Source organism: Paecilomyces variotii (genome assembly GCF_004022145.1).
Source record: "Paecilomyces variotii strain CBS 101075 chromosome Unknown C8Q69scaffold_9, whole genome shotgun sequence".
In the NCBI taxonomy this organism is placed as follows: Eukaryota; Fungi; Ascomycota; class Eurotiomycetes; order Eurotiales; family Thermoascaceae; genus Paecilomyces; species Paecilomyces variotii.
In genome coordinates this window covers 1011294-1038920 of record NW_021167148.1, presented here as the reverse complement: position 1 = coordinate 1038920, position 27627 = coordinate 1011294, and the positions used below count along the sequence as shown (strand labels likewise).

The window sequence follows — 27627 nt, the reverse complement described above, 5'->3', positions numbered from 1 at the left end:
TCCTGGTGCAGTCGCTGCTCCAGTCGGTCGATCCTCTGCAAGCTCGATGCGGGGAAGCTATCTATCCGCCTTCCAGAAATTCAGCAGCTCTTAAGGTCCCCAACTTTAATCCCACAACGTTCGTCCTAGGAAGCTGCTAGGAACACTTGTGACCATCAATGTCATCTATAGCGCGCCCTCCAGACCCCTGCCTTGTTGCGATCATCCTTATCGTCCGCTCCCGCGCCGGTCCGCGATTTGTTTTCCATTACCCTCCGAACCCTCTCAGTGACAATGGCCTAAGAAATCCGACCAAGAGACGTTCGATCTCTCGCAAGAACACGCAAGGAACCAAAAATAACGAATCAGCCTCCAGCGACGAGACTAGCAGCACTTCAGACGAAGAAGATGAAGCAAGTTATCTAGGAAACAGTGGTTCTTTCGGCAGGCCCCAGAGCAACCATGGTATTGACGAGAATGTTGTATCCGCTTCGACAGTCGCAGCAGAGTCTCAACGGCCACCATCTTTGGTCTCTAGCCGTGCCTCTGTGAGAAAGAGAGGAGCAAATTCGGACATAGAGGATGATCAGGGCACCTCATCCGATGCGCGACGCAACGGCAGCGGAGAGAACACTCGACCACCATGGGAAACGCTCTTGGGCCTCACGACAGATGTGTGGGAGAAACTGCTGGCTCCGTCGGAAACCTGGCATAAACGGCGGTTTGAGGTTGGGATCAATGACCTAGCATTTGTCGGCTGGCCTGTATTTGTCCGCGATGATGGCACATGGCGCAAACAGAAACGAAAGAAGAAGAAACCTAGACCGGAATGGGAGGGAGGTGATCTTGGTCACGAAGATCAACTTGATAAAAGTCGGTTGGAGGAAGAAGGCACAGCACCTGAGTCGGCCACTCCGGCAGGAACTAAGTCAAGCACAGCTAGTGATGGGAAAGCTCCTACGGACACTAAAAGCAAGACATCAAAAAGCGATGAATCGCCAGACAACGATAAGGACTCGATGACAATGTTCAACGTCGTCTTCGTACTGGACCCTCCACAGCTGGAATACTCGATCCGTATCAAGGAAAACTATGAAAACGTGATCAAGAAGTTCGGAAAGGCTCTGAAATGGGAACAAGCCCGTGCGGACTACGTATGGACAGAGGCGCAGACGATTCTACATATCAAGGAAAAGGCGAAAGAGCAGAGTAAGTCATGTCCGTGGTTTGGCATCTGGATCATCCTGACTGATCATGACCTGCAGAGACATCAGTAAATAGTCTCTATTCCGAGCTTGTTTCTCGCTCGTCTCTGGCGAGAGCGATCTGTACACTCTATTCAAGCATATCAGCTTCGAAGATTGCCTCCGTCACTCTAAGCCCAGATGTTTCGATATCGCTACAGATCCCACCTTTAACATCGACACCATATCTTCCCACTCCAATGGACACTGCATACCCAGGCCTATGGCTCACTACTGCGGATAGTCTAAGCCCAGCTGATGATACCTTCGCTGCTGACACTGCTCCACCGCACCAGATACTGGCCAAACACTTTGCACTTTTGTTGCTGGATAATGAAGCAACTATATTAAAAGACGTTGAAGCATCTGGTGGTGCGCTTGGTCCAGCATTAGCACACTATATTCGTTGTTCTAAGCCAACGAAGTCATTTGCTCAGGTTTCAGCTGCTTCGGGAATCCCACTCTCCAATATCCAGCTGCTGGCCAGCCACCTTGTGTACTGGAGACGCGCAAGGGCTATCCCTCCTCTCCACCAACGGGATACATACATTGTATCTCCCAATTGCGATCTGAGCAAGCTTGAAGCTGCCACCGCTGCTTATGCAGCGGCCTTCCCAACTCTTCCTAGCCTGCCAAAGATGCTGTCTGCGCTCAGCCGTACGCCACGCCCATACGGGAGCTTCATACCTAGCAATGATCACAAGGAAGCCTACTTCGCTATTCTGGCATGGTTGTTGCGAGGAGGTTGGGTCACTCAGCTCAGGGCTTTCGCGAGGGTCAAGGTCACTCCTGAGATTAAAATGGCGGTGGAGATGGCCATGCGAAGGGAGGAGATGGACAAGCTCCTTTCCCAGCATAGGATATCTTCCAGTCCGCTGGAGGATGGAGACGGGTCTGGCAATGAAGATGACAACGGCTCCTCCTCTTCCTCGTCCCTGGAGAGCCAAGCAAGTGGGCAGCAGACCCCAATACCTGGCCGTTACGGGTCCGAACGATCAATGCATCTTTCACAGTCGCTCATCAATCGGGATATGCACATGACCACGTCATCCCTTATCCCTTTCCCTCATCGTGCATCTCCTCTGGAGTCTCGATGGCTTGATGAGATCATGGCACGCTTCCCAGACCGAACTGGGTCCGACACCACGCGAGGATTGGTAAATGGCGGTACTGTGGGTGCTGATGTGGACGACAACGGGTTTAACGAGTCCCTGAAGAAGTACTGGCCTTTATTTACTAAGTATTTCAATGGGCATGACGCCCTAGAGAAGATCCCTGTGCGAGAGGGACTGAAGCGAAAGGTCGTTTGGCATATGCTTATGCGCATGGGGCTGAATACCGGACAACCAGGCTTCGACCCTGACCCACGAGAGAAAGTGCTGGTCAGTGTGAGACATTGGTAAAAGCAGGGGCATATTCTGTCTGGCTTCTCTATAGAATGACTGTTTTTGCTTCAAATTTCTGCTGTGTTTTTGAAATTGCCGGATTGGCATACGTTTTGGTCCTTTCCTTTTTTTTAATCCTCTGGGGTCATGTCCCGGAGCTCTATTGTGATATTATACCCATAACTACTGTATACTTCTTGATCTTTTGGCGCTGAAATTGCACGGTGACTCTTGGGATTTGACACTCAGCTCTCAATTGAATTTCCAACTTCTCACGTCGAATCCGGGTGCACAAAGCGGTTGCATATGGAATTGTTCACTGCAAGACCTACGGAATACAGTTTACATTGTTTGGCGGCCATGCTGGTGGTAATTCGGCAAAACTATTATCAGGTATTAGATAACTCCCGGGAAAATGGAGGCCGGACAGCTGGAAACATGGGATTTCCCGGGAAAGCACCATCGCGGCCATAAAAATTGTTGGGGGAGATGGCTTGCCACATATCGAACGGACAGAGGGCAGTGTACGTCGTTCAATGCAGAAACTCGGTATAGATCTCTTCACTCAATCTCCTGGTGACGCACAGTATCGTATGACAGCCGAGTTTGAGTTTGTCTTGCACGCAAACAGATAATCAGAACGCCATCATCACATCGCGCACGGTAGCCCCGCAACTGGGGCTTGAGCCCTGAAGGAGATCCGACCTTTGTGCTCTGAGCAGTGAGCTCCCCGGGAAGCGAGCTGACGTCTAAGTTACTACAGTAAGTCTTACCTGGCAACGCCCGCGACAGCCCGCGAACCTATGCCCTGGATAGGGGCGCTTCCCCGGGGAGAGACCGATACAGTTTCAAAAGGCTCGCACGTACCTGATCATCGCGCATCACTCTTACTGTTCGGAGAAAAGACAGACAAGCCTTCTTGCGGAGTCTGTCCCGACCAGATCAGGAAAAACCCCATGACTGTCACGGTGATGGCTGGAAGCCTGGAACAGTGTGGCAATAATAATGACCCAAGGCGTTTAGACGCCATAAAAAGAAAACGTGGAGAAGTCAAGGTCTGCATCTGCCATCTACGGAGTACTGTACTCTGCATGATGTGGTAGAACTACTACCTACCTACCATACTAACAATCTTTCATCTTCCGGGTCTAGAGGAATTAGCGCCGGAAAAACCAGCGACACGTGAGTATTTACATACATGTACGCCGTTAACTATTATTGTGATTATTATTATTATTATTACTACTGCGAGGACCCTGGCAGGGATGAACGTATCGATACTCGTCCATTCCAGCAATATGACAAAACCTGTGCAAGGACCATGCTCACGGGTTTACACCGAGGGCTCTGAAATTGGAAGAAAAGACTAGCCATGCCCCCGGCAATATATAGATGAGGGATAAGAACCGCGTCCCGCGCCTAAGGTGGGAGGAGATATTAATCATGGCTTGCTCAGCTGTTCTGCTCCTCCTGTGGTGGGACCCCGCGCGATGAAATGCCGGAGCTTTCCCTAAGGACCCTGAAGAAAAGGCGCATTCCGTAATAATTATTTCTTTGGGCACGACCTTCTTGAATTTTTTCCCTGAGACAGATAATGATACGACCCTACAGGGATGTAGCAGGACTTGCAGGAAAACGCCCTCTCCTGATTTCCACCGCGCGGGGGTTGAGTGAGGGGCCAAATGCAGCGACCTACTAATACTTTTTACAACGATTATTATTACTCCATAGTTACTGTATGGAATTTCCTTCAATGAATCTCTTGTTAAGCGGGCTATCCATTGTCGCAGCCCTCGTTACTTGCTAATGATATCAATCAATGGCTGAGATGGACGCCTGGGTAAGCAGCACATTGAGTATGGTGCAACAGGGCAGGTATTGCAGAAGATACCTTTCGCGTCTCGACAATTGATGACGGGCCTGGCGAAAATAAAACGGTCGCTTGTGATGGGACGATAGTGCACGCGAGAAAGTGTTGCTTACTCTCTCTCTCTCTCTCTCTCTCTCTCTTTCTCTCTTTCTCCAAAATAATGCACTGCAGTCCAGCATAGCAACCACCGCCACGCGCTGGCGTTTTCTTATCTACATTGAATTGGTCGATGCATCTGCTACGCCTATTAGTTGGCCTCGTTATTTCGAGAGAAGTGCCTGATCAGTAGTGGTATTATGATTATTATTATTATCCCGAATTATCAGGTCACAAAGAGCTGTTAATGAGCAAAAATAAGCCCCTCTCTGTCTGCCAGCGGCCCGACAACGGTAAATAGGTAAGATTGGTATGAGTGTGTATAAAGACGTATTGGATACTGTATGGAACGAGGGGTTCTGGTACGGGATTTGGTACGACCGGGCGTATTGGCCATACCGAGACCGCCGGGTACCTGGGAGATACGCAGAGATCAGGCCAGGACAGGCCAAGTCGTGCGGTATTGCCTGAGTATTGCTCGGTACCAGCAGCGATGGTTCCGCCAGCGCCCGCGCGAGGCTGCGTAACTGCGTACTGTCCAGTGACCAGCTCGTTACCCACAGAGAAAGAGAAGGCCGTCTCTTAGTCCATTTTGGTGCACCGCGGGCGTTCGGCAACCCAAGAGAACATAATTTCCTAGCTTAACGGGAGGCAGAAGACTTTTTTTTTTTTACTTTGCGGATTCCACAATAATACCTCGTCCCCGAACCTCTTCCTCGTCCCTTTCTTCTCTCCAACAACCCCTCGTCGTACTTTGCCCTTTTGTTCACGGCCCTTGTACGTCTTTTGTCGACGTCCCCGTCGGCTGCTGTTGGCGTCCGTGCTGCTGAGGTTAGATTCCTTTTCCGTGTGCCCTCATCCGTCTCGGTCTCTCGATCTTCCTTCACACCAACATCTTTGCTGGTGTGGGACTGGACTGATTACGAGGGTTTCGTTCCTCAGCACTCAAGTGTCTCGCGAGTTTGCTTCGACTGCACGTTCGACCGTCGTCTCTGCACTACTAAACAATACTTTGTGGTAGTGTCGACTGTGCCGTCCGTCACCGTCACCACGTGCAACTCGCGCTCTCACTCTTGCTTTACAGGGGGACAGCGCTCCGAACGTTCCATCAGCAGCTTGCGTGCCTTTTCTGGTGTCGTTAAAACTGCTTTGTCTGTTCAACAATCACACGTTGCGTTGTCTCACTCCGCATCCCAGTGACCGGCCACTTTTTTTTTCTCGACGGGCAGATTCGCGTGTCGGATTTTTGTGGACAGAGTTCAACGGGTTTCGACGAAGGTCCTCGACTCTCTCTTTCTCTCAGGTGTTGAATCAGACAGTGTCTCCCATCATCTGTGCAAAGGATCACCATCTGGCCGAGAAGGATCATATACCCTTACAGTGCCAGTCGGACAGAATCTAGGAGGGTTTGATAGCAACCATATCCATGCAACCCGGATATTAATTCGCTTTTTGTGAAAGACCAACGTTCCGCAACGCCTTCGCCACAGACGAAGTATACCGATTCCTTTGCTCGACACCTCTACGGCTATTCGTGTCTATCAACCATATAACCGAGTGGGAGTTTCCTAGTTGGACAACAATAAACGGGGTTCGCAGATTGGTGGGGTTGCCTGAGGGCGGAAATAGGTGTCACTGATTCCGCCGGTGCGAAGCAATCTCGACTATAGTCGGTGCGCAGAAATCCTTCCGGTGGCTGCTATACGAAAAATCCCTTCGGTCTTGGTGCGCAGCGTCGGACCATTCTTGGACATTACAGTTTTTCCGTCGCTATGGCAGCAATGGCGAGCAAACCAGAAATGCCTACTTTCTCATACGCCCAGGCAGCTAAGGGCATTGTGTCAACACCTACGACGCAACAGACAGCCAAATCCAGTGCTAATCAGAGCAAACAAGCTTCTAATGACGACTCGAACGATAGCTCAGTTCCTGCGACCAGGTCAGAGGTAAAGGCGGACACGGAGAATACAGAGTCCAAGGTCGAACGAGAGACTGAATCTGCCGGCCAGCAGCAAGCTTCAGCAGGTTCATCAAAGAATATCGTTTCTGGAACTTCTTCTCCTAGCCTCGGTACTGCCTCTACTTCGACGCTCACAAAGGACGATGACGCTTCCGTCACTCCTAACGGATCCTCCGACTCAACGTGGGATAAGCAGTCGCAGGCTTCTGTGCCTGTTGAGAAGGCCAACCAGACAGCTGAGGGAACCCAGGAGAAATCCAACGGCGCTTCTGAAAAGGCGCCCTCCCCACCTAAGGAATTGAAGGCCGCACCCATCCCTGCGGTTAATGTCTGGCAACAGAGGAAAGAGGCACAGGAAGCAAAGGCCAAGGCCACTGGTACCTTGAAGCCTACAGCTTCGGCCGCCGCCAAGGGTGGCGCCGTGAAATCTGGTGCAGACCAAGATCCGTCGAGATCCGGCCCCAAGAAGAAGGCCGATGGCGCTCCTGAGGGAGCTGGCTCTCAAGTAAGGGATCGCAAGAAGACCGATGGAAGAGGACGTGATGAGGGTAAGTTGCCATCTTGTAGCCAAAATCTATATGGTCCCTAGCTAATCAAGAATTGAAGGTGCGAGAAAATCCGGATTCCGTTATGGCGGCGCCGTCTCAGCTGAAGGAGCACTTCCACCGGTTGGTGATGCTGCCTTGTGGCCGACCCCGCAGACTGCCCAGGGAGAGGAGAAGAGGAAAGCTCAGGAGAAGAGCGAGAAGTCTGAAAAGACTGAGAAGAGTCCCGGAGTCAGAACTCATGGCAAGGAGAAGTGGACACCTGTGCCATATGTCCCAACCGCTGTTTTCAATACGCCCTTGCCCTCTGGATCACGCAGAGGTGGAAGAGCGTCTCGAGGTGGAAGAGACGGTGGCCGTGGAGGAGCTCACGGTGCCGGCGCTGCTGCTGGAGCAGACAAGGCCGCTCCAGGCCAAACGGTGCAGGGAAGCGCCTCTAAGGTGGCCGCTGCTGGAGACAGAGGCCGAAACGAGCCTAATGGTACTAGGGCAAACTCCCTGCCAGCTCAGACCCGGAGGTCGGACAGTACGGATGCTGCGACTGCAACGGAGCAGCGTAGATCTTCTCAGGCACCAGAGCGAGCCCGTGGTGAACCCCGGGCAAAGGGCTCTGAGGATACGCATGGAGCCAACGAGGGTGCACAGACCAATGGCACGGAGGGTTTCCCACGAAAGTCCTTTGGCAAAACTCATGAGCCTTCTCACAAGGGTGCTGATTACCACTCGCGGAGCATCCACGTTCCCGGAGACTCCCATAATGGTCGTTTCAGCTCCAGCCACGAGCGTCGCTTTGATAACGGTCCGAAGTCTGCGGACGTTGCATCATTCCCTCGCGAATTCCACAGTCACCGTGATCACCCCAGGGAGCGAGGCGACTCGCGCCCAGAGCGCGGCCGGGGTGCATACAGGGGACGAGGTGGCCACGGCTCCTATGGAAGCTCCCAGAGCTCTCAGTTCCCTAACCCTCACATTTCGCACCACTCATTCATCCCGAACAAGTCGTTCAACTTCGACCGCCAACGTTCGCAGCAAGGGCTCCAGAACGGACAGTCTCACAACCGGATGTCCATTCGCTCCCCCTCGCTACCCAACACGGCCGCTATGTACGGCGCCTATCCGGTTCCTGCTGACATTAACACTGTGTATGCTTATCCCCCGGTGCATCCTGGTCCTATGACTGCGATCCCGTACCAGCCATACATGGAACCGTTTTCTCTTATGGGCATGATCTCTATGCAGCTTGAGTACTACTTCTCCGTGGACAACCTTTGCAAGGATATCTTCCTCCGGAAACACATGGACTCTCAGGGTTTCGTTCTCCTGAGCTTTATTGCTGGCTTCAAGAGGGTCAAGACTCTGACGGAGGATTTCGAGCTTCTCCGCCATGTCGCCCGTCAACTTCGCAATGTGGAGTACCAGATCAGCGAGGACGGCGTTGACAGAGTTCGTCCTAGAGAGAGATGGGAACAGTGGGTTCTCACCATTGATCAGCGTGACCCCTCCGCGCAGAATGAAGGCCCTCCACCTGCCAAGTCTTATCCGCCGGTGGACGAGAATGCATCCCACTTTGAATATGCCGCCGCTCCCTATGTCAACGGTTCTGCCTCAGATGGTTCGCATCACGCCTTGACGAATGGTACGAAGAGCAAATTGCTCTCCTCAACAGCGCCGGAATTCTCCCCGTCTGGGAATTTGACGCCTGTGACTGCTCAAGATGAGAATGCGACTGTAAGATCCCCCGCTATCCTCATAAATTCCCCTCTGGAAACCGGTCGGGGATATGGTACTTGTGATGTCGGCTTGCTCTGAGTATCTTATACCGCTATCTCCAGTCGTCGCCTGTTTTACGTTCGAGCTAACGTATGATTATTAGAAGTCGGAACAGTGATCCATAGAGATTGCATTCTTTCTTTGGCTGATATGGCCTATTGATTTAGGTACATCCCATTTCGAAAATTGTGACAAGGTAAAAATCTAATTTCGAACAGTTCAGCGAAATGTGGATATGCCGATACGTTAGCGGATCGGCTCCGATGTGTTTATGTTTGCAACGATCTGTGATCAGACTTAAGACTACGGCTACAAAGAAAGATGCAGTGATTGCACCGCTTTCTTTCAAACCCTTATTCTGCAACACTTTTTTTTCGGATGAGGCCTTGAGAAAATGAAATTCAAGGGCAACCTGCGACGGCGACCATTATACGCCCGTTTTATACGAATTCTGGTCGTATTTCTTGATTGAAAATTTGAATGCAAAAATGTACAATGAATCTAGGGGTCTTAACCTTCGATGATATTTCTCAGGGGAGGCGCTTCGCGGACCCGGCAGTTCTATTCGATTTCACCTTACTTTAACTGCAAGCAGTCGATAATGCCGGTGACATTGCAGAGGACCTGGATTACTTGAGTTCAGCCATGTGTTTGGCCGGTTCATGTCTGGTGCAAAAGAAGAGATCGACTCGAGGCATCACAGGCCGTCTGAGCTTTTCTCGATGCAACTTTGAAAGCCAACCTGAAGGGATGATTTCGATATATCTTTTTTTTAACTTGTTTGTTATGACCTGCATCCTTCTAGTTTTGCATTTTATTTGTGCGAGGCGACGGAATGGCATCGCACAACGCAAAGAAGTGCAACATGCGCATATCCGCAACCTCGATCTGTTCTTCGTCTTTATTTCTTCTTTCAGTCATGGGTGGTTCAAGTATTCGTGGCGTCCTGGTATGATTCACTGGGGCAGATAGCATCTCCCACCTTCCTGGTCGCTTCTGCGCCGGGCCAAAAATTTCTGCTTTTTCCCCATGACCATAGAGACATTTCTTACTATCCACTTCGCTAATCTGTTTATTATGTCGCTGCTGTTGTGTTCCGGAATTAGCGAGCATAAGCATGAAAAGAAAAAAGAACAAAAGCTCAAGCGGGGATCCGATCTGCTTTCAGAAAAAAGAAGAAAACCCACTCTGTCACAATATGAAATTCAACAAAGAAACGAGAAAGGCTAGTTTGCTATTTCTTCCAGCCCTTTCGTGGCTCCCTTCGTCCAATGCGGAGAACTTCCACGGGGTACCCTGCTGCCTTCTTCTGTCAGGGTGACTTATGTGAGGCGTTAAGTCGAATGTTTTGCATAGCAGGAGTCGATGTATCTACAAGCGTCTCTTTCGTCGAGCTTGATGGAGACCTTGAACATCTGTATGTGATGGCGAATTGATCGCGTATTGGGCCCGAGTCACGGGTGCTGTCTCTCGTTCTTAGTTTACGAACGGTCTATCTCTCTCCTCAGTCCCTCATCGTCTCTGGCTCGGTCTTTGTCTCTGTCTTGTGTGTAGTGTCTGGGAATTTCTAAAGGCAAACCGGCAGGCCTGCTGCCGTCTTTCCCCAGCTGGGCTCTATTATATGGTGACCGCGTTGTCCCTTGGGCGGGGGAGTTTATACCGCCTTGGTCGTATCTGAATACAAAAAGCAAAGATAATCGAAGATACAATAATAATTTGCGAATATATTGAGCTATTCCGACTCTTTAAATTAATTATACTACGAAGCATCACAAAAGTACTGAGCTTAGCCGGACATATTGTTATTCCGCGCCCGCGCAATGCCGCGGCGAACGACGAACGACTGGAAACTCCCCAGGCAGCTCTGCTTAGTCCTCCAAACGGCCGAGCTTGTCCAGCCTCCGCATCTCGGTGTCTCCTCACCAACCGTGACTTCACCCTCGTTTCTGGACCGCAGGTTCTACCTCTATTCATGATGGAGGCGGCCGCTCGGTCATTGACGCTACTTCGGTCGCCCGACAATTGCTCCAAAGCCCTGCAGCAAACCGCCAGGAATAGCCGTCTCTTGCTTGCAGGCACAAGACCGACATCGACATATGGGCTCACCAATGTCCGACGAAGAAACCTGACCTCATCCTCTCAATCCCAAGCACCCGACTCTTCTCTCCTCAGCTTTGCCTCCGGCAGCTCTTCCTCTTCCTCCGGGGGTGTCCCGACCACATACTTCTCGCATCGCTCATCCCTCCCTGCAAACACCATCATCCGCTTCGTTCCCCAGCAGACGGCATGGATTGTCGAACGGATGGGAAAGTTCAACCGGATCCTTGAACCGGGTTTGGCTATTTTGATCCCGTTCATAGACCGAATTGCCTATGTGAAGAGCTTGAAGGAGTCGGCGATTGAAATCCCGAGTCAGAATGCCATTACGGCGGATAATGTGACGTTGGAGCTGGATGGAGTGCTCTATACGAGAGTTTTTGATGCGTATAAGGCTAGGTAAGATTGTTTTCTTGAATGTCGATTGCGGAACTGTCCGTTCGGACTGTCGACTCGCTGTGATGCGGTTTCATGTTGCATAGTGAAAGCACGAGTGTCCTATATAAAGCCATAGCTAACTTATTTTAAATTCAATAGCTACGGAGTTGAGGACGCTGAATACGCCATCTCCCAACTTGCGCAGACGACGATGCGTTCCGAGATCGGTCAGCTTACGCTCGACCACGTTCTGAAGGAACGTGCGACATTGAACACCAACATCACCCAGGCTATCAATGAAGCGGCGCAGGACTGGGGTGTTGTTTGCTTGAGATATGAGATCAGAGATATCCATGCCCCTGAGGGAGTCGTGGCCGCGATGCACCGTCAGGTGACAGCTGAGCGTTCCAAGCGGGCTGAGATTCTTGAGTCCGAGGGTCAGAGACAGAGCGCGATCAACATCGCAGAGGGTCGCAAGCAGTCGGTTATTCTGGCTTCAGAAGCTATGCGCGCGGAGCAGATCAACCGAGCTTCCGGTGAAGCTGAAGCTATCCTTCTGAAGTCCCAGGCTACCGCAAGGGGAATTGAAGCTGTTGCGAAGGCCATCCGCGAGGGTGAGCAGAGTGCACAGAGTGCAGTTAGCCTCAGCGTCGCTGAGAAGTATGTTGATGCCTTTGGTAACCTTGCGCGCGAGGGCACTGCCGTCGTGGTGCCAGGAAACGTTGGTGACATTGGCGGCATGATCGCAAGTGCTATGGCTGTCTACGGCAAGGTCAGTGAGAGCCAGGCAAAGGCTTTGGCAGCTAAGGCAATTGGTGTCCAGACGCCTGCTGAGGAGCCTGCTCCTCAGCCTAAGCAGGACCAGCACACCGAAAGTGAGTTTGGAACTACGGAGGAGGCATCTGATGTCGGATCTGGAGTCGGACAAAGCGACGTCGCGAAGAGCGTTCTTGATGGCTTCGACGAGGCCAACCAACAAAGGAGATAGACGGCACAGATGGTCCATCTCCTCAAGCGTTCAGGAAAGCCACGCATTTGTATGACCTTTTCCCTTCTGCATCACTGTGTTGTAACAGAGTTAGTTTCCTTATTTCCATTTGGCCGCCACCCCATCCTTTATCTCTTAGCATCCTCTCTGGGAGTCCGTGTATGAGCAGTACTTCAGCGACGACATGAACGTCGAGCGTGCATACTGGTCAAACGGTCTTCTGGTACCTTTGTATATAGCACCCCCTGATCAGAGATCTAAAAGGAGTATAAGCGGAATATGTACGTATAACATGTTTTCAAGTCGTGTCTCAGTCCAGAAGTAGACGGACATCTAGTTCCATTTTATTCCACATTCACTCCAGGATAACTATCATCGCCCTCTGCTGTCACCGTTAATTAAGCGCCCTTGCGTAACCAGATATCTCTGAACCATTCCGATTGCCTGCCTGCAGCCGCTGGCGCGGTGGAGCTCGGGCCAACCACTCCCGCGCGAGGAAAGCTGGGGGGGATCGCGACTTTTTGAGAGCAAGCAAAGCCGCCTTTCATTTAATACCAGAATCATTCCTGCCTTCCATCTATCAACCGCAGGCCTTGCGTCCAGGAGCGGGCATCAAGCATCCTCAAGCCGCATCTCTTCAATCCAATATAACTACACGCCCAGCACGAAAGAAACCAACGGGAACGTGCGATCGATCGGTTTGGTTTTGCGATGCTCCAACTAAGCTCCTCGTCCTCCACGTCAACTATTCAGTGATCGTCTCGATACCTACCGGAATCCCCGAGATCCGCGCGCGCGCAGAAACGATAATAGATAATAATCAGTAAAGCGCCACCAGCCAGTTGTCACGATGCATATCATTAAGCCCGTGTGGCTTACACATGGAGGTATTTATTGGGACTTTTCTATAGCGGGAGGAAGCTTTGGGGAGAGAGAGGGGGGGTCGTTTGGTTAGACTGCGTCGAACGATTTTTTGCTAACGTGTGCCTTTTTTTGCTCTTGGATAATAGGCGAACGGAAGGATTTCGAGGTCTATAGTTGTGATGTGTCTCCGGATGGTAGTCGATTGGTTACGGCAGCTGGAGGTGAGATGATATGATTCTATGCGGACGCCCTTTTTTTTTCGTGATTTTGTCTCGTGCGCGAGGGGATCCCGTTTCGCGATATGGGAATTTGTTCTCCGCGCGCCCTTCGTGTACATGGATGAGATCAATGTTCTGACGAGTTGCTTTCTGGTATAGATGGATACGTTCGGATATGGTCTACGGAGGCCATTTACAACGCTGCCGACCCTGCCTACGCCAGCAAGCCAAAGCAGCTGGCTTCCATGAGCAACCATTCGGGGACAATCCACACGGTTCGGTTTTCGCCAAATGGGAGGTACCTTGCGTCGGGAGCGGATGATAAGATTGTTTGCGTATATACATTGGATTCAAACCCGCCCTCGCATGCGTCGACGTTTGGTAGGGACCTATGACCTTCTCTGTCGCAAGAGGCCCCCTGGCTGACATTGTGTTTCTGTGCGGGTTTAGGGACGAATGAAGCGCCTCCGGTTGAGAATTGGCGTACGATACGAAGGTTAATAGGGCACGACAATGATGTGCAAGATCTCGGCTGGTCGTACGATTCCTCGATCCTCGTCTCCGTCGGTCTAGATTCCAAAGTCGTTGTCTGGTCTGGGCATACATTTGAGAAGTTGAAGACTCTGTCGAATCACCAGAGTCATGTTAAGGGAATCACATTTGATCCGGCAAACAAGTATTTTGCTACCGCAAGTGATGATCGGACCGTGCGAATCTTTCGATTTACTTCTCCCGCCCCCAACTCTACCGCCCATGATCAGATGAACAACTTCGTTCTCGAACACACAATAATCGCCCCATTTGCTAATTCGCCATTGACTGCGTACTTCCGTCGATGCTCGTGGTCGCCGGATGGCATGCACATAGCTGCTGCCAACGCGGTCAACGGACCTGTTAGCTCAGTCGCCATTATCAACCGTGGTTCTTGGGATGGGGACATCCATCTGATCGGGCATGAAGCGCCGGTGGAGGTTTGCGCCTTTTCTCCGAGACTGTATTCCAGCCAACCGATCGATAAGCCGACGGTCGACAGTCAAGGTCATGCCATGCACAATCTGGTCACTGTTATCGCATGCGCTGGAGGAGATAAGTCATTGAGTGTTTGGATCACCAGCAACCCTCGACCCATTGTCATCACACAAGATATTGCATCAAAGTCGATCTGTGACCTTGCCTGGTCTCCTGACGGCAAATGTCTTTTTGCTTGTGCTCTTGACGGAACAATTGTCGCCGTCAGATTTGAGGATGCGGAGCTAGGATTTCCAATGGCTATGGAGGAAAATGAGAAATCGCTTACCAAGTTTGGAACAAACAGAAGGGGAGCGGGCATTCCCGAGACGACTGATGGCTTGCTGCTCGAGGAAAAGAGCAAGGCCGGCGAGATCAAGGATGTCGAGGGCAGGATGGGTGCCTTGATGGGAGATCATCATCCTTCAAATGAACCTACCAATGGAACTCCAGCGCTACCTACGACCAACGGTACAACTCCTGCTGGCGGTCCGTCTCCGTCCGCAGAGCCAGCAAAGGCCCAGACCAATGGCACAGCTGCACCGTCAGCTACTGAACCAGAGAAACCTGATCCATACCAGGCCAAGCTGGAGAGGTTGAAGCAGCGTCCTACATACACGAAAGAAGGCAAAAAGCGTATACAACCACTGCTAGTCTCAGGAGCCGGCGCGGCGCAGTCTTCTCTTCCCCAAGCCCGACTTATGGCTGCTACTGTGAGCAACCAAGCCAAAGCCGATGCACCGCAGTCCATCGTCGATCTCTCTAAGCCGTTCGATGCACTGCCAAAAGGCGGTCTGGCGGCGCTGCTGTTTGGAAACAAGCGCAAATTGGCACAGATCGAAGGCGATGAAGAGGGCCAGGTAGAAAAGCGCATAGCATTGGCAAGTCAGAACGGTGCGACGGCCATCCTTTCGAACACGGTAGATGGCCTTCTTCCGGCGCAATCGCAACCCCCCGTGACAGGGCAACAGGCTACACCGGAATTTATACGCCCTGCAGTGACCAACCCTTGCATGACTATCAGTCAGCTTCGACTAGCTGTTCCAAAGGTGCGCAATCAAATCGTGCGTGCCTTGGATGCCAATGGCGATCCTACGGAGCCGCCAAGCGCTTCAAATGATTCGAGCAAGTCTCGAGCGGACCTCGTTTTCGAGGCCCGGAACCCTCCGCCAGCAACGTTGACTGGCAGAGCGGCGGATCGAGAACCAGTCCGCATCACCTTGACTAAAGGTGACCAGCCCTTATGGCAGGATTTCCTGCCAAGAACCGTGCTTCTGGTGACTGGAAATGAGGGCATGTGGGCTGCTGCGTGCGAAGACGGTTCGATATATATCTGGACCCCTGCAGGTCGTCGACTTGTCAGTGCCTTGGTGCTTGAGGCTCAGCCGGTCATCCTCGAGTCCCACGGTCCTTGGATTCTCGCTATATCTGCGGTTGGCATGTGCTATGTCTGGAACGTAAAGACGCTTTCGTCACCGCATCCCCCAGTATCTCTCCAGCCTGTTCTGGACGCCGCTATACATACCATGACTGCACATCCGACGCCGGCACCCGCGATCACCAACGCGCGGATCAATTCTGAAGGACGTATCGTTGTTGCACTCTCGAATGGCGAAGGCTATACATACTCTCAGGCAATGTATACATGGCAGCGAATCTCGGAAGCCTGGTGGGCCGTCGGAAGTCAATACTGGAACACAACAGACGTCTCAGTCGGCAACATCCGGACCTCCGGTGCTGAGCAGGACAGCGAAACGAAGAGAACCGTCTCTGCAGGCATTATTCCGTTCTTGGAGCGGAATACGACGAGTGAAACACTGCTCCGTGGTCGGGCATACTTCCTACAGCGTCTCATCAAAGTTCTTCTCTCCCGGGAGGGTTACGAGAGTTTCGAGTCGAGTGTCTCCATTGCTCACCTCGAGAATCGTGTGGCAGCAGCGTTGTCTCTGGGAGCCAAGGAGGAATTCCGCCTCTACCTCTCGATGTATGCCAAGCGCATTGGGGCTGAAGGGCTTAAGCTGAAGGTCGAGGAGTTACTGAAGGCTCTGGTCGGCGGTATCTTCGAAGAGGAAGACGAGACGGATACTGTGCGGAAACTGCAGGCAAACGAAAAAGAGGGCAGGAACTGGCAGGATGGCTCTGACACTCTCTGTGGCTGGCCACGAGACGTCTTATTGAAGGAGGTGCTTCTAGCCATAGGTGAGTATTCTCTTTATTATCAAAGACCATTTACTACCGTGTCCGATTACTGACAACTCTATAGGTAAGCATCGGGATCTTCAACGGGTTACGGTGCCCTATGCAAAACTACTGGGGGTTCTGCACGAGGAGTCCGGTCAAGGAGATGCTATGGAGACCTAACAGGCGGTATTGTGTGGTTCATTTTTCTCTGGCGTTCATAAAGGCATTTACGGGAGAGCGAGGAAATGGGGTCTCTTTCAGTACGGGACAGGGCCAAGTCCTATTATTCTGCTACAGTAGGTTTTGGATGGTTTTTTCTGTTCTTCTTGTAGTTTGTAACATACCAATTGCTCCTCTACTTTCTTATATCGCGTGCGCATGTGTTTATGACTGGTGGCTACTTTTCTTCATCTGTTCCTTGAGCCTTTTAGTTCTGCTGTTTATCCAAGCTATTCTAGTTTTATTGACGCTTTGTCTTTCTTCCCTTTTCACAGGCAATGTACCCCAGTATAGTGCCTGGTGAGAATAACGGAATTGCCTCTTTCCAGCTTCCTGATGCTTGCAAGGCGGTGTGATCCAGCCATGCCTATCCAACATGTTATCCTGCTTCACTGTCTGTATCGACATCTTCCGCTCATGTTCACGTCACTTTACTGCAAGCAGTCGAACTGTGAACTGCGAGAACTCCTTTCATCTTCTCCATCTTGAACATACCCACTATCATAGCCCAATATGCTTATGTCTGTGAAGCATATAGTCCAGCGCTGGCTCAGCGACCGGCTGGCTATGCTTGGTGTCTCGACCTCCTATCTGGACTTCCCCTGGCCCACGCTGAGTGACGGCACTATGTTCCCTCGCGAATGGCTTGCCTTCTCTCCTGACACTTACCTGGGAATGTACGAACCTCGTATTGATCCTGCGGCAGAAGCTGGTATACGTGCCACTTCTCTGAGTCACTGGATCCTTCTGAAGATGCTGCTGTTGCTGGACCTCATTGAATACATTGCGAAGAAGATACGCGCTGTGATCTCATTCTGTCGTCTCCGTGCTACGAAGAGAAAGCTCCTTATGATGGCGATTCTTATGCTGGGTTTCTGTGCCTGGTTTACCTTCACTCAACGCGGTTCGGTCGTTGATGCTGAGAATAAGATGCTTGAACATAGCAAAGCTGGGTGAGTTTATCTATAGGTAATTATTGTAGATGAGAAGGAATGAAGCTAATATAATATAATGTTAGCTGAACGCAACTTCGACGTGGAAATATGGGACGAGAATAAGTCCAGTCTACTGTTTCAGTGGACATTGTGGAGGCCATGGAGGACCACTATGGAGTTCTTCTCTCTGATAATACATCAGATATGGTCAAATGGAAAGGACCTGGATGGGATGAAATGGACGGTTGGGAAAAGGCGTTTGGTGCTTATAACTGTGAATTCTTCTATTTGTTCTTTACGATACGCTATTGAGGGGGGCTCTCAGCATATTTCTATCTTGAAACAAGATTGAACAGGAAGGTCTTCCAGCATCTTTGTGGCTTAAATTAACATGCAACTAGTGTGCTTGCAAAATGCATATCATGGTCTTTTCAAACATAGGATCTAGTTATCTCCTCTACTCTGATAGTAACTAGTAAAGATGCCTAGGGCAGACTGGAATCACATGACTACCTATCAACCGCCAACCAACGATCTTCTTCCCACGGAACTTTTTCGTTGCCAGCAAAAGAGAACGCGCCTTTTCTTCTGATTTCCCCTCACTTGCAGACTCTAACTAGAACTAATAATCAAGGCAACTTTAACGAATTATTGCCCATCACACCTTACTCTTTACCCCGCCACTCTTCTACTTAGCTTTGGTGCAGCCTGTCTCTGCGGGTTGCCCCTCCTCTGGTTCACCACGTCTTCCCTCCAGTCTTCCCTCTTCTTCCTTTCTCTCCCCCTCCGGTTGGCACGGTCTGCAGCTGGTCCTGCTCTTGCATCCCATCTCAAGCATTGTGCCCGGCCGACCCCTCCCTCCGCCTTCCCGCCTTTCCTCTCCTCCTCCTCCTCCACCTCCACCACCTCTTTAGCCTCCCACCTTTTTATCTGTCGCCGTCCCTATTCCAGTAAGAAAAAGGGAAAGAAGATGGGTCCCAAGAAGGCCGTGAAGGAAGAAAAGGTGCTTCTCGGTCGTCCGGGGAACAACCTGAAGAGCGGTATCGTATGTGAGACTTGCCGAACTAAATTTTTTTCTCTCTAGCCTCTCTCTCCCCTTTACTTATTTATTCCCACCGCTCCCACGCACACACAATTTCTTCTCTTTTTTTTTTTTTCTTCTTTATCTTTTCTTGTCTTTTCTTTCTTCCTTCACGACACTTCCACAATGTGAATTCGTCGCGCAGCACTGAAACTAATAATAATGTTCTCGACTCCAGGTCGGTCTCGCCAACGTTGGCAAGTCGACGCTCTTCCAGGCGATCACCAAGTGTTCGCTGGGTAACCCGGCTAACTTCCCGTATGCCACCATCGACCCAGAAGAAGCGCGTGTCATTGTCCCTGATTCCCGCTTCGACTGGCTGTGCGAGCACTATAAGCCCAAGTCGCAGGTGCCTGCCAACCTGACAGTCTACGATATCGCCGGTCTGACGCGTGGTGCTTCGACCGGTGCTGGTCTGGGAAACGCTTTCCTGTCGCACATCCGTGCCGTCGATGCCATCTTCCAGGTGGTGCGATGTTTCGATGATGCAGAGATCATCCACGTCGAGGGTGACGTCGATCCCATCCGTGATCTGACCATCATCAGCGAGGAGCTGCGCATCAAGGATATCGAGTTCGTCGAGAAGGCCCTCGAGTCCCTGCAGAAGCAGACGAAGCGTGGTGGTCAGAGTTTGGAAATGAAGAAGCTGAAGGAAGAGGAGGCCACCGTGGCTAAGGTCCTCCAGTGGCTCAAGGACGGCAAGGATGTCCGCAAGGGTGACTGGACGCCCAAGGAGGTATGTGGTTAATACCTTTTTTTTGGTCTATTTTTTTTGCTGCGCTTTATTATGATGAATAAGAGCTTTAGCTCGATAATATAACCCAGCTCGTCGAGTGGCCTCGTTTCATCTCACGTTGAGGTCACATTGAGAAGAAACCCTACCTGATATGTGCAAGCACAAATGGATCATTATATTTTGTTGCCAATTTGCATTTCGCGCAGCATGTGCTGACCATGACGCGATTAGGTCGAGGTGATCAACCCTCTGTTCCTCCTCACGGCTAAGCCCGTCGTCTACCTGGTCAACCTCAGCGAGAGGGACTACATCCGCCAGAAGAACAAGTATCTTCCCAAGGTCGCGGAGTGGATCAAGGAGCACTCTGCCGGTGACCCAGTCATTCCGCTGTCCGTCTCTTTCGAGGAGCGATTGACCCGCTTTGAGAACGATGCTGAGGCCGAGGAGGAGTGCAAGAAGCTGGGCACCAAATCGGCCCTGCCCAAGGTCATTGTGACCATGCGCCAGGTTCTGAACCTGGGCAGCTTCTTCACCTGCGGTGCGGACGAAGTCCGACAGTGGACTATCCGCAAGGGCACCAAGGCTCCTCAGGCCGCTGGTGTTATCCACACTGGTAAGCACATCCATCATAAGTTGTGATTAATCGTAGATACTGATGCTCTGTTCTGCAGATTTCGAGAAGACTTTCATCCAGGCTATTGTCTTCAACTTTGAGACTCTGAAGGAGTACGGTGACGAAGCCGCGGTCAAGGCCGCTGGTAAGGTCATGACCAAGGGCAAGGACTACGTAGTGGAGGATGGCGATATCCTGCTCATCAAGGCGGGTGCTGCCAAGGGTTAAATAGACATCACATCAGATACCATCTCAGCTCGGCTGAAGAAATCAATATTGACGTAACTAATGTCATCGGAAAAGAAGCAATATGACCATAACAGCCTGTAAATTACAACTTATAGAGTACATCAGCACAGGAGTCGTTATTCAATCTCTGTCTCTTTATCCATTCCAAACTGGAAATAGCATCATGGAGCGGAATATTATTTTATTTCTAGATTTCGTACATACTGTACCTTACCCAGTTTTGCTCTCTGCAAGTCCACGTGAGAACCCTAGCCCTTTTCCCCGCGTTGGCCGTGTCATGCCAGACGCGCAAGACCGGCAAAGGCAGGCAGTTCTCCGCCGCCGCAGCTCTTGCTGATAGTAACATTACCATTAAGATACCCCCCTCATTACCATTCTTCTTGTCGTTTGCATATTAAATTGAATATCGAAAATGTTCAAAAAAGAGTGAGTTCCATCCGCAAGAAAACCCACAGTTCATCGAAGCGCTGTTGTCTTTTTTCTTCTTGATTTTACCCCTCTTCCGATCTACAACTCCTTCCCCGATGAGAATTGGGATTGGGATTCATTTCCCTTCTTTTAACCCTTCTACTTTTCATATACTATACCCCCTGAACAAACCACAGTTGTACGAAGATGAAGAGAGAAAAGAACAAAAGGCTAATATCAATTTTTGATTAATGAAGTATATCCCCCGGCGCCAAATCCAAGGTGAAATCATCCGTTCAGCGCGGTCTACGCCAAAAGTTCCTCGAGACGTATCCTGGTTTCGAGCCTTATATCGATGAAGTCATTCCCAAGAAGGCGCAGTTGGATGCTATTAAGCTGTGCGTTTCCCCCTCCCTCCTAAGATTTATATACATATACATGTTGGGAGACTGGAAACAAAAACAAACTAACACCAACCAGTCCCGATCGCGCAACCCTCTACGCAATCGACAACACCCCTCTCTTCTTCCAACGTTTCGACGACCCTCCCATCCCCCACCTCCGTCTCCTCCACGCATACCCAGATACCATCCCCACGGTCCAAATCGACCGCGGCGCAATCCGCTTCGTCCTCTCTGGCGCGGCGCTCATGGCGCCCGGTCTAACGTCCGCGGGGGGACGTCTTCCTGAGAAAGAGCACGCGTTGCAAAAGGGGGACGTCGTGGCTGTGAAGGCGGAGGGGAAGGAGGAGATTTGTCTTGTGGGTCCGTTGACGATGGGGACGGAGGAGATGAAGGAGAAGGGGAAGGGGGTTGCGATGGAGCAGGGTCATTATTTGGGTGATGGGTTGTGGAATATGCATTTGTCGTGAGGAGGATGCGGGTTTGAAAGGGATGGAGTTGGTAAATGTGGCTCGAGAAAGAAAAAGGGGGAAAAAAAAAGAGATGCATCGTGGAGGCGTTGGGGTGGGTTTTGTTGGAAATGACCTACTTCTTTTCTTTTTTTTTTTTTCTTCTCTTTCAGAGAGGAACTTGGAATGATGGGAGATTTTCGGCTGCTGGTGATCGATTCATGGGGGTTTCGCTCGACCAGAAAATTATCTACCCCTCGAGGAAGAGTTCTACGGGGAAACGATTCTACTCACCAGGAGACAGAAGTGATCCAGTCCAACTAGCCATGGTCCGATGAGATTGTGGGACCATGTCAGGAGATATCCCAGCAATGGGAGCCTAGAAACTTGTCCTGCGTATTTGGAAGACAGGACGATATCTACTCAGAAACGTGATGAATTCATGAGCGCAGTTCTTTGCATCTGTTAATATTTAGAGAGAGAGAGAGAGAGAAATATGCCAGACCAAAATGAAAATACAAAAACGCCAACTTGCTTTAGTTACCAGACTGAATTATCTAACAGTGACTCTCAACATCGTCAGGAACGCCTCCTATACAGGCCACGAACATATCTATATATTTGGGGTCAGTGACAAAAGGAAGTGAAACATCAAAATCCCAAGTAAACTATCCCTTGTGGGACCTTTGTTTCTGCCAGTCTGCAGCTGAACATGCGAATCAAGTGCCAGGCGAGAAGCTACCTGAAATTAGGTCATCAACTGCACTGCTTCCCTGGCTTCGCAGATCTTCGTCACTTCTTCCCCGCGAAGGTGTGGCCATGGTGCCAGCACTAGTAGCGTCGCTTCCTCTCCTTCGCCGGTCGTATGCCGCGCTTGGGGATAGCGATGCCGTGGACACCGACGATGTGGCCGACAGTGGGATTCCCAGAGAAAGACCTAGCCCCTTCGGGCTGTTTCCCAAGCCATTCGTATCGCCGTTTTTAAAGCCCACGCGGGCAATCGCGCGCCGTAGCATGTCTCCGGATGCATCCAGAGCAATCAGGAATCTAGCCAGTTCTGCACAGAGATCCCATATGCCCTTTGCAGAAGCTAAGCTGAGCAGGCGGACAACATAGTCTTCGATTCGACCATCGCTTCCCTCTTCTTCGTCCTCGAACGCCTGAAGAACCAAAAGATATCCAACTGCCGTCTTCAAGGAGTTCAGTCTCAGCGCCTGCTCAAAGAGATCTCTGGGAGGCGGAAGATGGGCGAATAAGGTGCGCCACGATCGCAGTTCCGTCTTTCGCGTGCACTGGACAATAATATCAAGATAGACCCTCGCTGGTAACGAGGCCTGCAGGAAACCAATGACCATAGGTAGAAGTGGCTGAGATTTGTCGGACAAAGCCGCATCTCCGCTCTGCTTGTCCACATCCTCGTCCAAGACATGATGGAGAAGGACTTCAAGGGCGTGAGGGAAATAGGAGAGATGATTGAAATGGTAGGAAAGTGAGAGTGCCGAAGGCATATCACCACTGGCCAGATACTGCTGCAAAAAGTATGGGAGAAATAGATGTGTCTGGTGTGGGTTTACATCTGTCAGCGAACAACTTCGGGACAAGGCGAATAATGAACCAACATACCCGAATGGCGAACTTGAGCATCGTAAATGTCACATCGCGTCTTTGGATCAGTTCTGGCTCAACACCAAGAACGATGCCTTTGTTAAGAAGGACCGAAAGCGGATAGAAGTCAACCGGAACAGGGAGAGGCTTCGGTATATCTCCTCCCCGAAGAACATCTTGCACGTCACCCCATGCGAGGAGATCCTTTCCACAGAACATCCACAGCGAATCTCTTAACGATTGATTGCCGTGGTACCCGCCCAATGCTACCCCAACCGACGGGCTAGGTGGAAGAGATTCATCTGATGGCGGGGCGAAATTGAAGGACAACTGGTCACGCATCAGGATATAGTATTCCACATCCTGGGCTATAATGCGCATTTCGTATTTCAATTCACCAGTGTCAGATACTGAGGGCTGCAGCAAAACTAGATTCCCGTCTACCAACAGTAGAACTGATGCCACCTTGACATCCTGAGACGGGTCGCCATTCCCTTCACGTTGTCAGTCCAGTCATGCTACTATTAGAAGGCAATTTCACTCACGCAGTTGATCCTCTGGCAGAACCCAGCTGATCGATCGGACTCTAGTAGGTGCTCGCACGATACCGTTGAAAGCGATCTGACCCACAGGAACGAGCGTAACCCTCCCTTGCATAGAGCTAATGACATAGTGATACAAGATATTGTCGTAAGTGTAAACAAGAAGTGAATCCTCGCCAGACGGCCCAACGAAGACCGCAGGGGAAGGAAGGTATTCAATGTGAAGGATCGAGTTATTATTCAGCGTTCGCTCTCGTGAGTACAAGCGCAGCTATAGAAGTCAGTTTCATGGACACTCTGCAAAAAGTTGGGCAAGACTGGCATACTTCATATGAACCCTCATTGTCGACAGCGGCGATCAAAATATGTCCGTACCAGCACATCCCGCCTCGTACAGAAAAAGCGTTCTCCTGCTTCGGATCATCAAAAGTCTTCCAGCGTCCACTGCTGACACTATAATGTGCTAATCCGCGTCTGCCTGCGATAGCTATGTATCTTCCATCCTGGGAGACAACAGAGGACCGTATCGGCCACTGTGAATGTAGATATCCCGGCGGATACTGTGCATGATGCCATAACGAGTCCTTGCCAGATATAGTCATCAAATCGGGCAAGTCATGTCCACGGTAGAGAATGACCTCTGATCCAGTCTGCAGGAGAGCCCTGGCAAGATTAGCAGATGAAAAGCAGCCCGACAAAGCACTGCGTGCTGTTTCAAGGACCCAGATGCGACGATCATTCCGCCGCGAAAGAATCAGATCAGAGCCTCCACCAATCCAGCAACCCATAGAGACCCCAGTTAGCCAGTCTTCGGTGTTTGCGGCCGCCAGAGACCGATCTATTGAAAAGCTATTGCCACCAGGTTTGCCGAAAACACTCCAGCTTGTCCATCCGTGCTCGTACCCAGCGAAAAGGGAATATCCGTCAGGCGAGTAGCTCAAGAACATTAGTTCTCCCGTCGTAGAAGGCGAAGCAGGCAGTTGGAGTTTGAAGGAAAGAGGAACATTTCCTAGGTAATCCTTGGCTGTATACACCAAGATCTCACCATTGGCACAGCTCACGGCGAGTAGAGAAAACCGCGCATTTACTGCAACCTTGACCGCCCTCTGATCCTCCGTTTCCGGATTGTGAAAGCAATGGCCTCTGAACATCTTCTTTGGTTCTTCTGGGTCCTGCGAGCTCTCCGTAACTCGTTGCACCGCATAAGCCTGCCCGTCGCTCGTAACCCACAGCAGAAGACTCATAGCCCGATCATAGATCATCTCCATAATTGTAGTCGACTTTGGAACTTTCAATATACGGCTCAGCACCTCTGATGTCGTCTGAGTCCCACTCCTATCAGGAGTCCAGCGGATGCATTGAATGGCGGCCGGTTTAACAGTAGCAACAACTAATTCCTTGTCAAGAGCCAACGCTTTCGAGATACCGGCGTCAACCTTTATAGCCATTCTAAAACGGATACTAACATCGCAGATGCCGTTGGCGTCTTCGCGCCCAAAGTGACGGGGCAGCTGCTGTCGCCGAGGTTGAGTGGAGTGATTGAAGTGCTGCTGATAGACCTCCGTATTGGGGTCTGAAGCAATTGTGTATGTCAGGAGATACCCGAGCAATGTCTGAACGACCAGGATTGTCGAGTCTGGATGGAGCATAAGCGCCACGTTCGGACCGTATGTCTTCAGGGACAGCGGGGAGCGTGCAACGGCAGCAACAACAGCTGTCGGCTGACAATGAGTCAATACTGGAAACCACCTAATGGGAGATGACCTACTCTCGTCTGCCAAACTGCAATGGACGTCTCAGTCATTGTCGCGAACAGATGGCCACTCCGCGAGACGCAGAGACCACCGATCGGTTCGTCTGCCCACGCGGAAGCATTGATCTTGGACGGTCGTCTCCTCTCATGCTGGGCTATCAAATCTGCATTCTCTTGCGCATTATCGCCCCGAAGCTCTTCGTCCTCGCCGGATGGACTGGGCACAATCCCGGGGCCATTGACCGCATAGACCCGGGGTACTCCATTGGGCCAGTACATGGCTCAACACAGCTGAGTTAGTCACAAGGAGCTGGCAACGACGCTCACATCGGGTCATCTTCGTACGACGAGACCCTTATTCTGCCAGGTACAGGACAGCAGAGATCAAGATACTGCCCGCCATACCCAACTGGTATCGAAAAGCCGGAAGCAGAAGCAAGAGTCGTTGCAAGCTCAGCAATTGCCGCGCAGGGGGCAGCTGTCACGTGTTGATACGGTCATGTCGAAGCGTCTAGACGGCTTTGGGACTTTGTCACTTTGGGAGCAATAATATTTATTAATTCCAATCCCCCCCAACGAGCTTTTCTTCCCTCTCCAGCATATACAGTCGCGAGTGAAGCCACGAGAAATCCAAGGGTCGCCATGGTAAGATGCCTCAAAAGTCTGGTTCAGTCAATCGTCAAAAAATCAAGACTCCACCTTCGGCTTCACCCCGCAGACGCTGGTCAGCGCTGATAGTGTTTCTTTGTTTAGGCCCCGACAGAATCCAAGAAGCGCCTGGCGCTTGCCATTATCGACTTCCTCGGCGCGAGTCTGAAAGATGGCACTCTGACTGCTGATGACGCTGAGTCTATTGAAATTGCGCAGTCCTGTATCGCGGACACCTTCAAGGTTGACCCCAATGACGAGGCTGCCGTGAAGGACGCCCTTGGCGGCCAATCTCTCGCCAGCATCTACAGTGTCTACGAGAAGCTGAAGGGAAAGACTCCTGCTGCCTCCGCTACTGCAACTGAGGCTCCAAAGGCAGGTGAAGAGTCGAAGCCAAAGGCTGGCGCTCCCACTCCGGAATCCGATAAGCTGAAGTCCGAAGGTAACGCCGCTATGGCCCGCAAGGAATACAGCGTCGCTATCGACTTCTACACGAAGGCCTTGGAAATTGCTCCTGCAAACCCGATCTATCTGTCTAACCGAGCAGCTGCCTACTCTGCTTCCGGACAACATGCAAAGGCTGTCGAGGATGCGGAGCTTGCCGTCGCTGTGGACCCCAAGTACTCCAAGGCCTGGAGCCGACTTGGTCTCGCTCGATATGACCTGGGCGACGCCAAGGGGGCTGCTGAGGCTTACGAGAAGGGAATCGAGGCTGAAGGAAATGGTGGCAGTGAGGCTATGAAGAGGGGTCTGGAGACGTCCAGGAAGAGGATCGCGGAGATGGGCAGGGCTAGCAACGAGCCTCCAGCGGACGCTGTTGATAACGCCCCTGGAGCCTCTCGAGGAGCTGGCGGTATGCCAGATCTCTCTTCTCTCGCCAGCATGCTTGGCGGCGGAGGTGGTGCTGGTGGTGGCATGCCCGACCTGAGCTCAATCATGAACAACCCCATGTTCGCCAGCATGGCCCAGAACCTTATGAGCAACCCCGACATGCTAAACAACCTCATGAGCAACCCCCGCTTGAGGCAGATGGCAGAAAGCTTTGGCGGCCGCGGCGGTGGTGGTGGCATGCCCGATATGTCAGGCTTGATGAACGATCCTAGTATTGCAGAGATGTAAGCTTCTACTTGTCCTAACGAATACAGATTTGTCAACTAACAGCACCAACACAGGGCCCGAAACTTGATGGGAGGCCAGGGACGCGGAGGCCAGGGCCAATAATATAATCGCATATTTTAAGGGTTGGCAGTGGTCGGCTTTTGCTTGGAAGACCTCACGACATTTTCTTGTTCTCTTTCCTTCGGATGTTTATAATATATCATCAACTTCTAGACGCCTTACGATCCGGATGTCATCCCAGTTCAGGATGTCTGGCAGTGTCGCAAAAACAAAATGATATTAAAAG

At 51.1% G+C, this 27627-nt stretch overlaps 9 protein-coding genes across 9 annotated transcripts; 8 read left to right on the top strand and 1 right to left on the bottom strand.

Annotated features, from left to right (window-relative positions):
- The first annotated feature begins 65 nt into the window (after positions 1–65).
- On the top strand, positions 66–2825 carry C8Q69DRAFT_334052 (nitrogen permease regulator 3). Its single transcript, XM_028627511.1, has 2 exons — positions 66–1188; positions 1245–2825. The coding sequence occupies exons 1-2, from the start codon at positions 159–161 to the stop codon at positions 2624–2626; spliced, it is 2412 nt and encodes an 803-aa protein (XP_028483394.1). The 5' UTR covers positions 66–158; the 3' UTR covers positions 2627–2825.
- Positions 2826–6031: 3206 nt separating this feature from the next.
- Positions 6032–9256, top strand: C8Q69DRAFT_334046 (La domain family). Its single transcript, XM_028627510.1, has 4 exons — positions 6032–7082; positions 7141–8807; positions 8953–9016; positions 9068–9256. Exons 1-3 carry the CDS (start codon positions 6347–6349, stop codon positions 8965–8967), a joined length of 2418 nt encoding a protein of 805 aa, XP_028483393.1. The 5' UTR covers positions 6032–6346; the 3' UTR covers positions 8968–9016; positions 9068–9256.
- Positions 9257–10661: 1405 nt separating this feature from the next.
- On the top strand, positions 10662–12677 carry C8Q69DRAFT_474713 (stomatin family protein). The gene is made up of 2 exons (XM_028631143.1): positions 10662–11345; positions 11484–12677. The coding sequence occupies exons 1-2, from the start codon at positions 10822–10824 to the stop codon at positions 12310–12312; spliced, it is 1353 nt and encodes a 450-aa protein (XP_028483392.1). The 5' UTR covers positions 10662–10821; the 3' UTR covers positions 12313–12677.
- A 529-nt stretch (positions 12678–13206) lies between these two features.
- Positions 13207–17039, top strand: C8Q69DRAFT_334002 (putative histone transcription regulator Hir1). The gene is made up of 3 exons (XM_028627509.1): positions 13207–13775; positions 13845–16601; positions 16666–17039. The coding sequence occupies exons 1-3, from the start codon at positions 13640–13642 to the stop codon at positions 16761–16763; spliced, it is 2991 nt and encodes a 996-aa protein (XP_028483391.1). The 5' UTR covers positions 13207–13639; the 3' UTR covers positions 16764–17039.
- Positions 17040–17315: 276 nt separating this feature from the next.
- Positions 17316–17824, top strand: C8Q69DRAFT_446520 (hypothetical protein; the record flags this gene model as incomplete). The annotated part of the gene is made up of 2 exons (XM_028629137.1): positions 17316–17755; positions 17821–17824. 2 exons carry the CDS (start codon positions 17316–17318, stop codon positions 17822–17824), a joined length of 444 nt encoding a protein of 147 aa, XP_028483390.1.
- Positions 17825–18707: 883 nt separating this feature from the next.
- On the top strand, positions 18708–20395 carry C8Q69DRAFT_487801 (GTP-binding family protein; the record flags this gene model as incomplete). The annotated part of the gene is made up of 4 exons (XM_028632013.1): positions 18708–18782; positions 18997–19554; positions 19786–20167; positions 20226–20395. The coding sequence occupies 4 exons, from the start codon at positions 18708–18710 to the stop codon at positions 20393–20395; spliced, it is 1185 nt and encodes a 394-aa protein (XP_028483389.1).
- A 702-nt stretch (positions 20396–21097) lies between these two features.
- Positions 21098–21695, top strand: C8Q69DRAFT_405704 (putative PUA RNA binding domain protein; the record flags this gene model as incomplete). The annotated part of the gene is made up of 2 exons (XM_028628084.1): positions 21098–21222; positions 21305–21695. Coding segments are annotated over 2 exons (516 nt in total), but the record flags the coding sequence as incomplete, so codon positions are not given.
- Positions 21696–22083: 388 nt separating this feature from the next.
- C8Q69DRAFT_333897 (DUF1339 domain protein) lies at positions 22084–26099 on the bottom strand. The gene is made up of 5 exons (XM_028627508.1): positions 25590–26099; positions 24148–25542; positions 23825–24092; positions 23298–23773; positions 22084–23233 (listed from the first exon to the last, which is right to left on the bottom strand). Exons 1-5 carry the CDS (start codon positions 25851–25853, stop codon positions 22394–22396), a joined length of 3243 nt encoding a protein of 1080 aa, XP_028483387.1. The 5' UTR covers positions 25854–26099; the 3' UTR covers positions 22084–22393.
- A 125-nt stretch (positions 26100–26224) lies between these two features.
- C8Q69DRAFT_508966 (putative Hsc70 cochaperone) lies at positions 26225–27443 on the top strand (the record flags this gene model as incomplete). The annotated part of the gene is made up of 3 exons (XM_028633036.1): positions 26225–26245; positions 26328–27337; positions 27395–27443. The coding sequence occupies 3 exons, from the start codon at positions 26225–26227 to the stop codon at positions 27441–27443; spliced, it is 1080 nt and encodes a 359-aa protein (XP_028483386.1).
- Between the last annotated feature and the right edge of the window lie 184 nt (positions 27444–27627).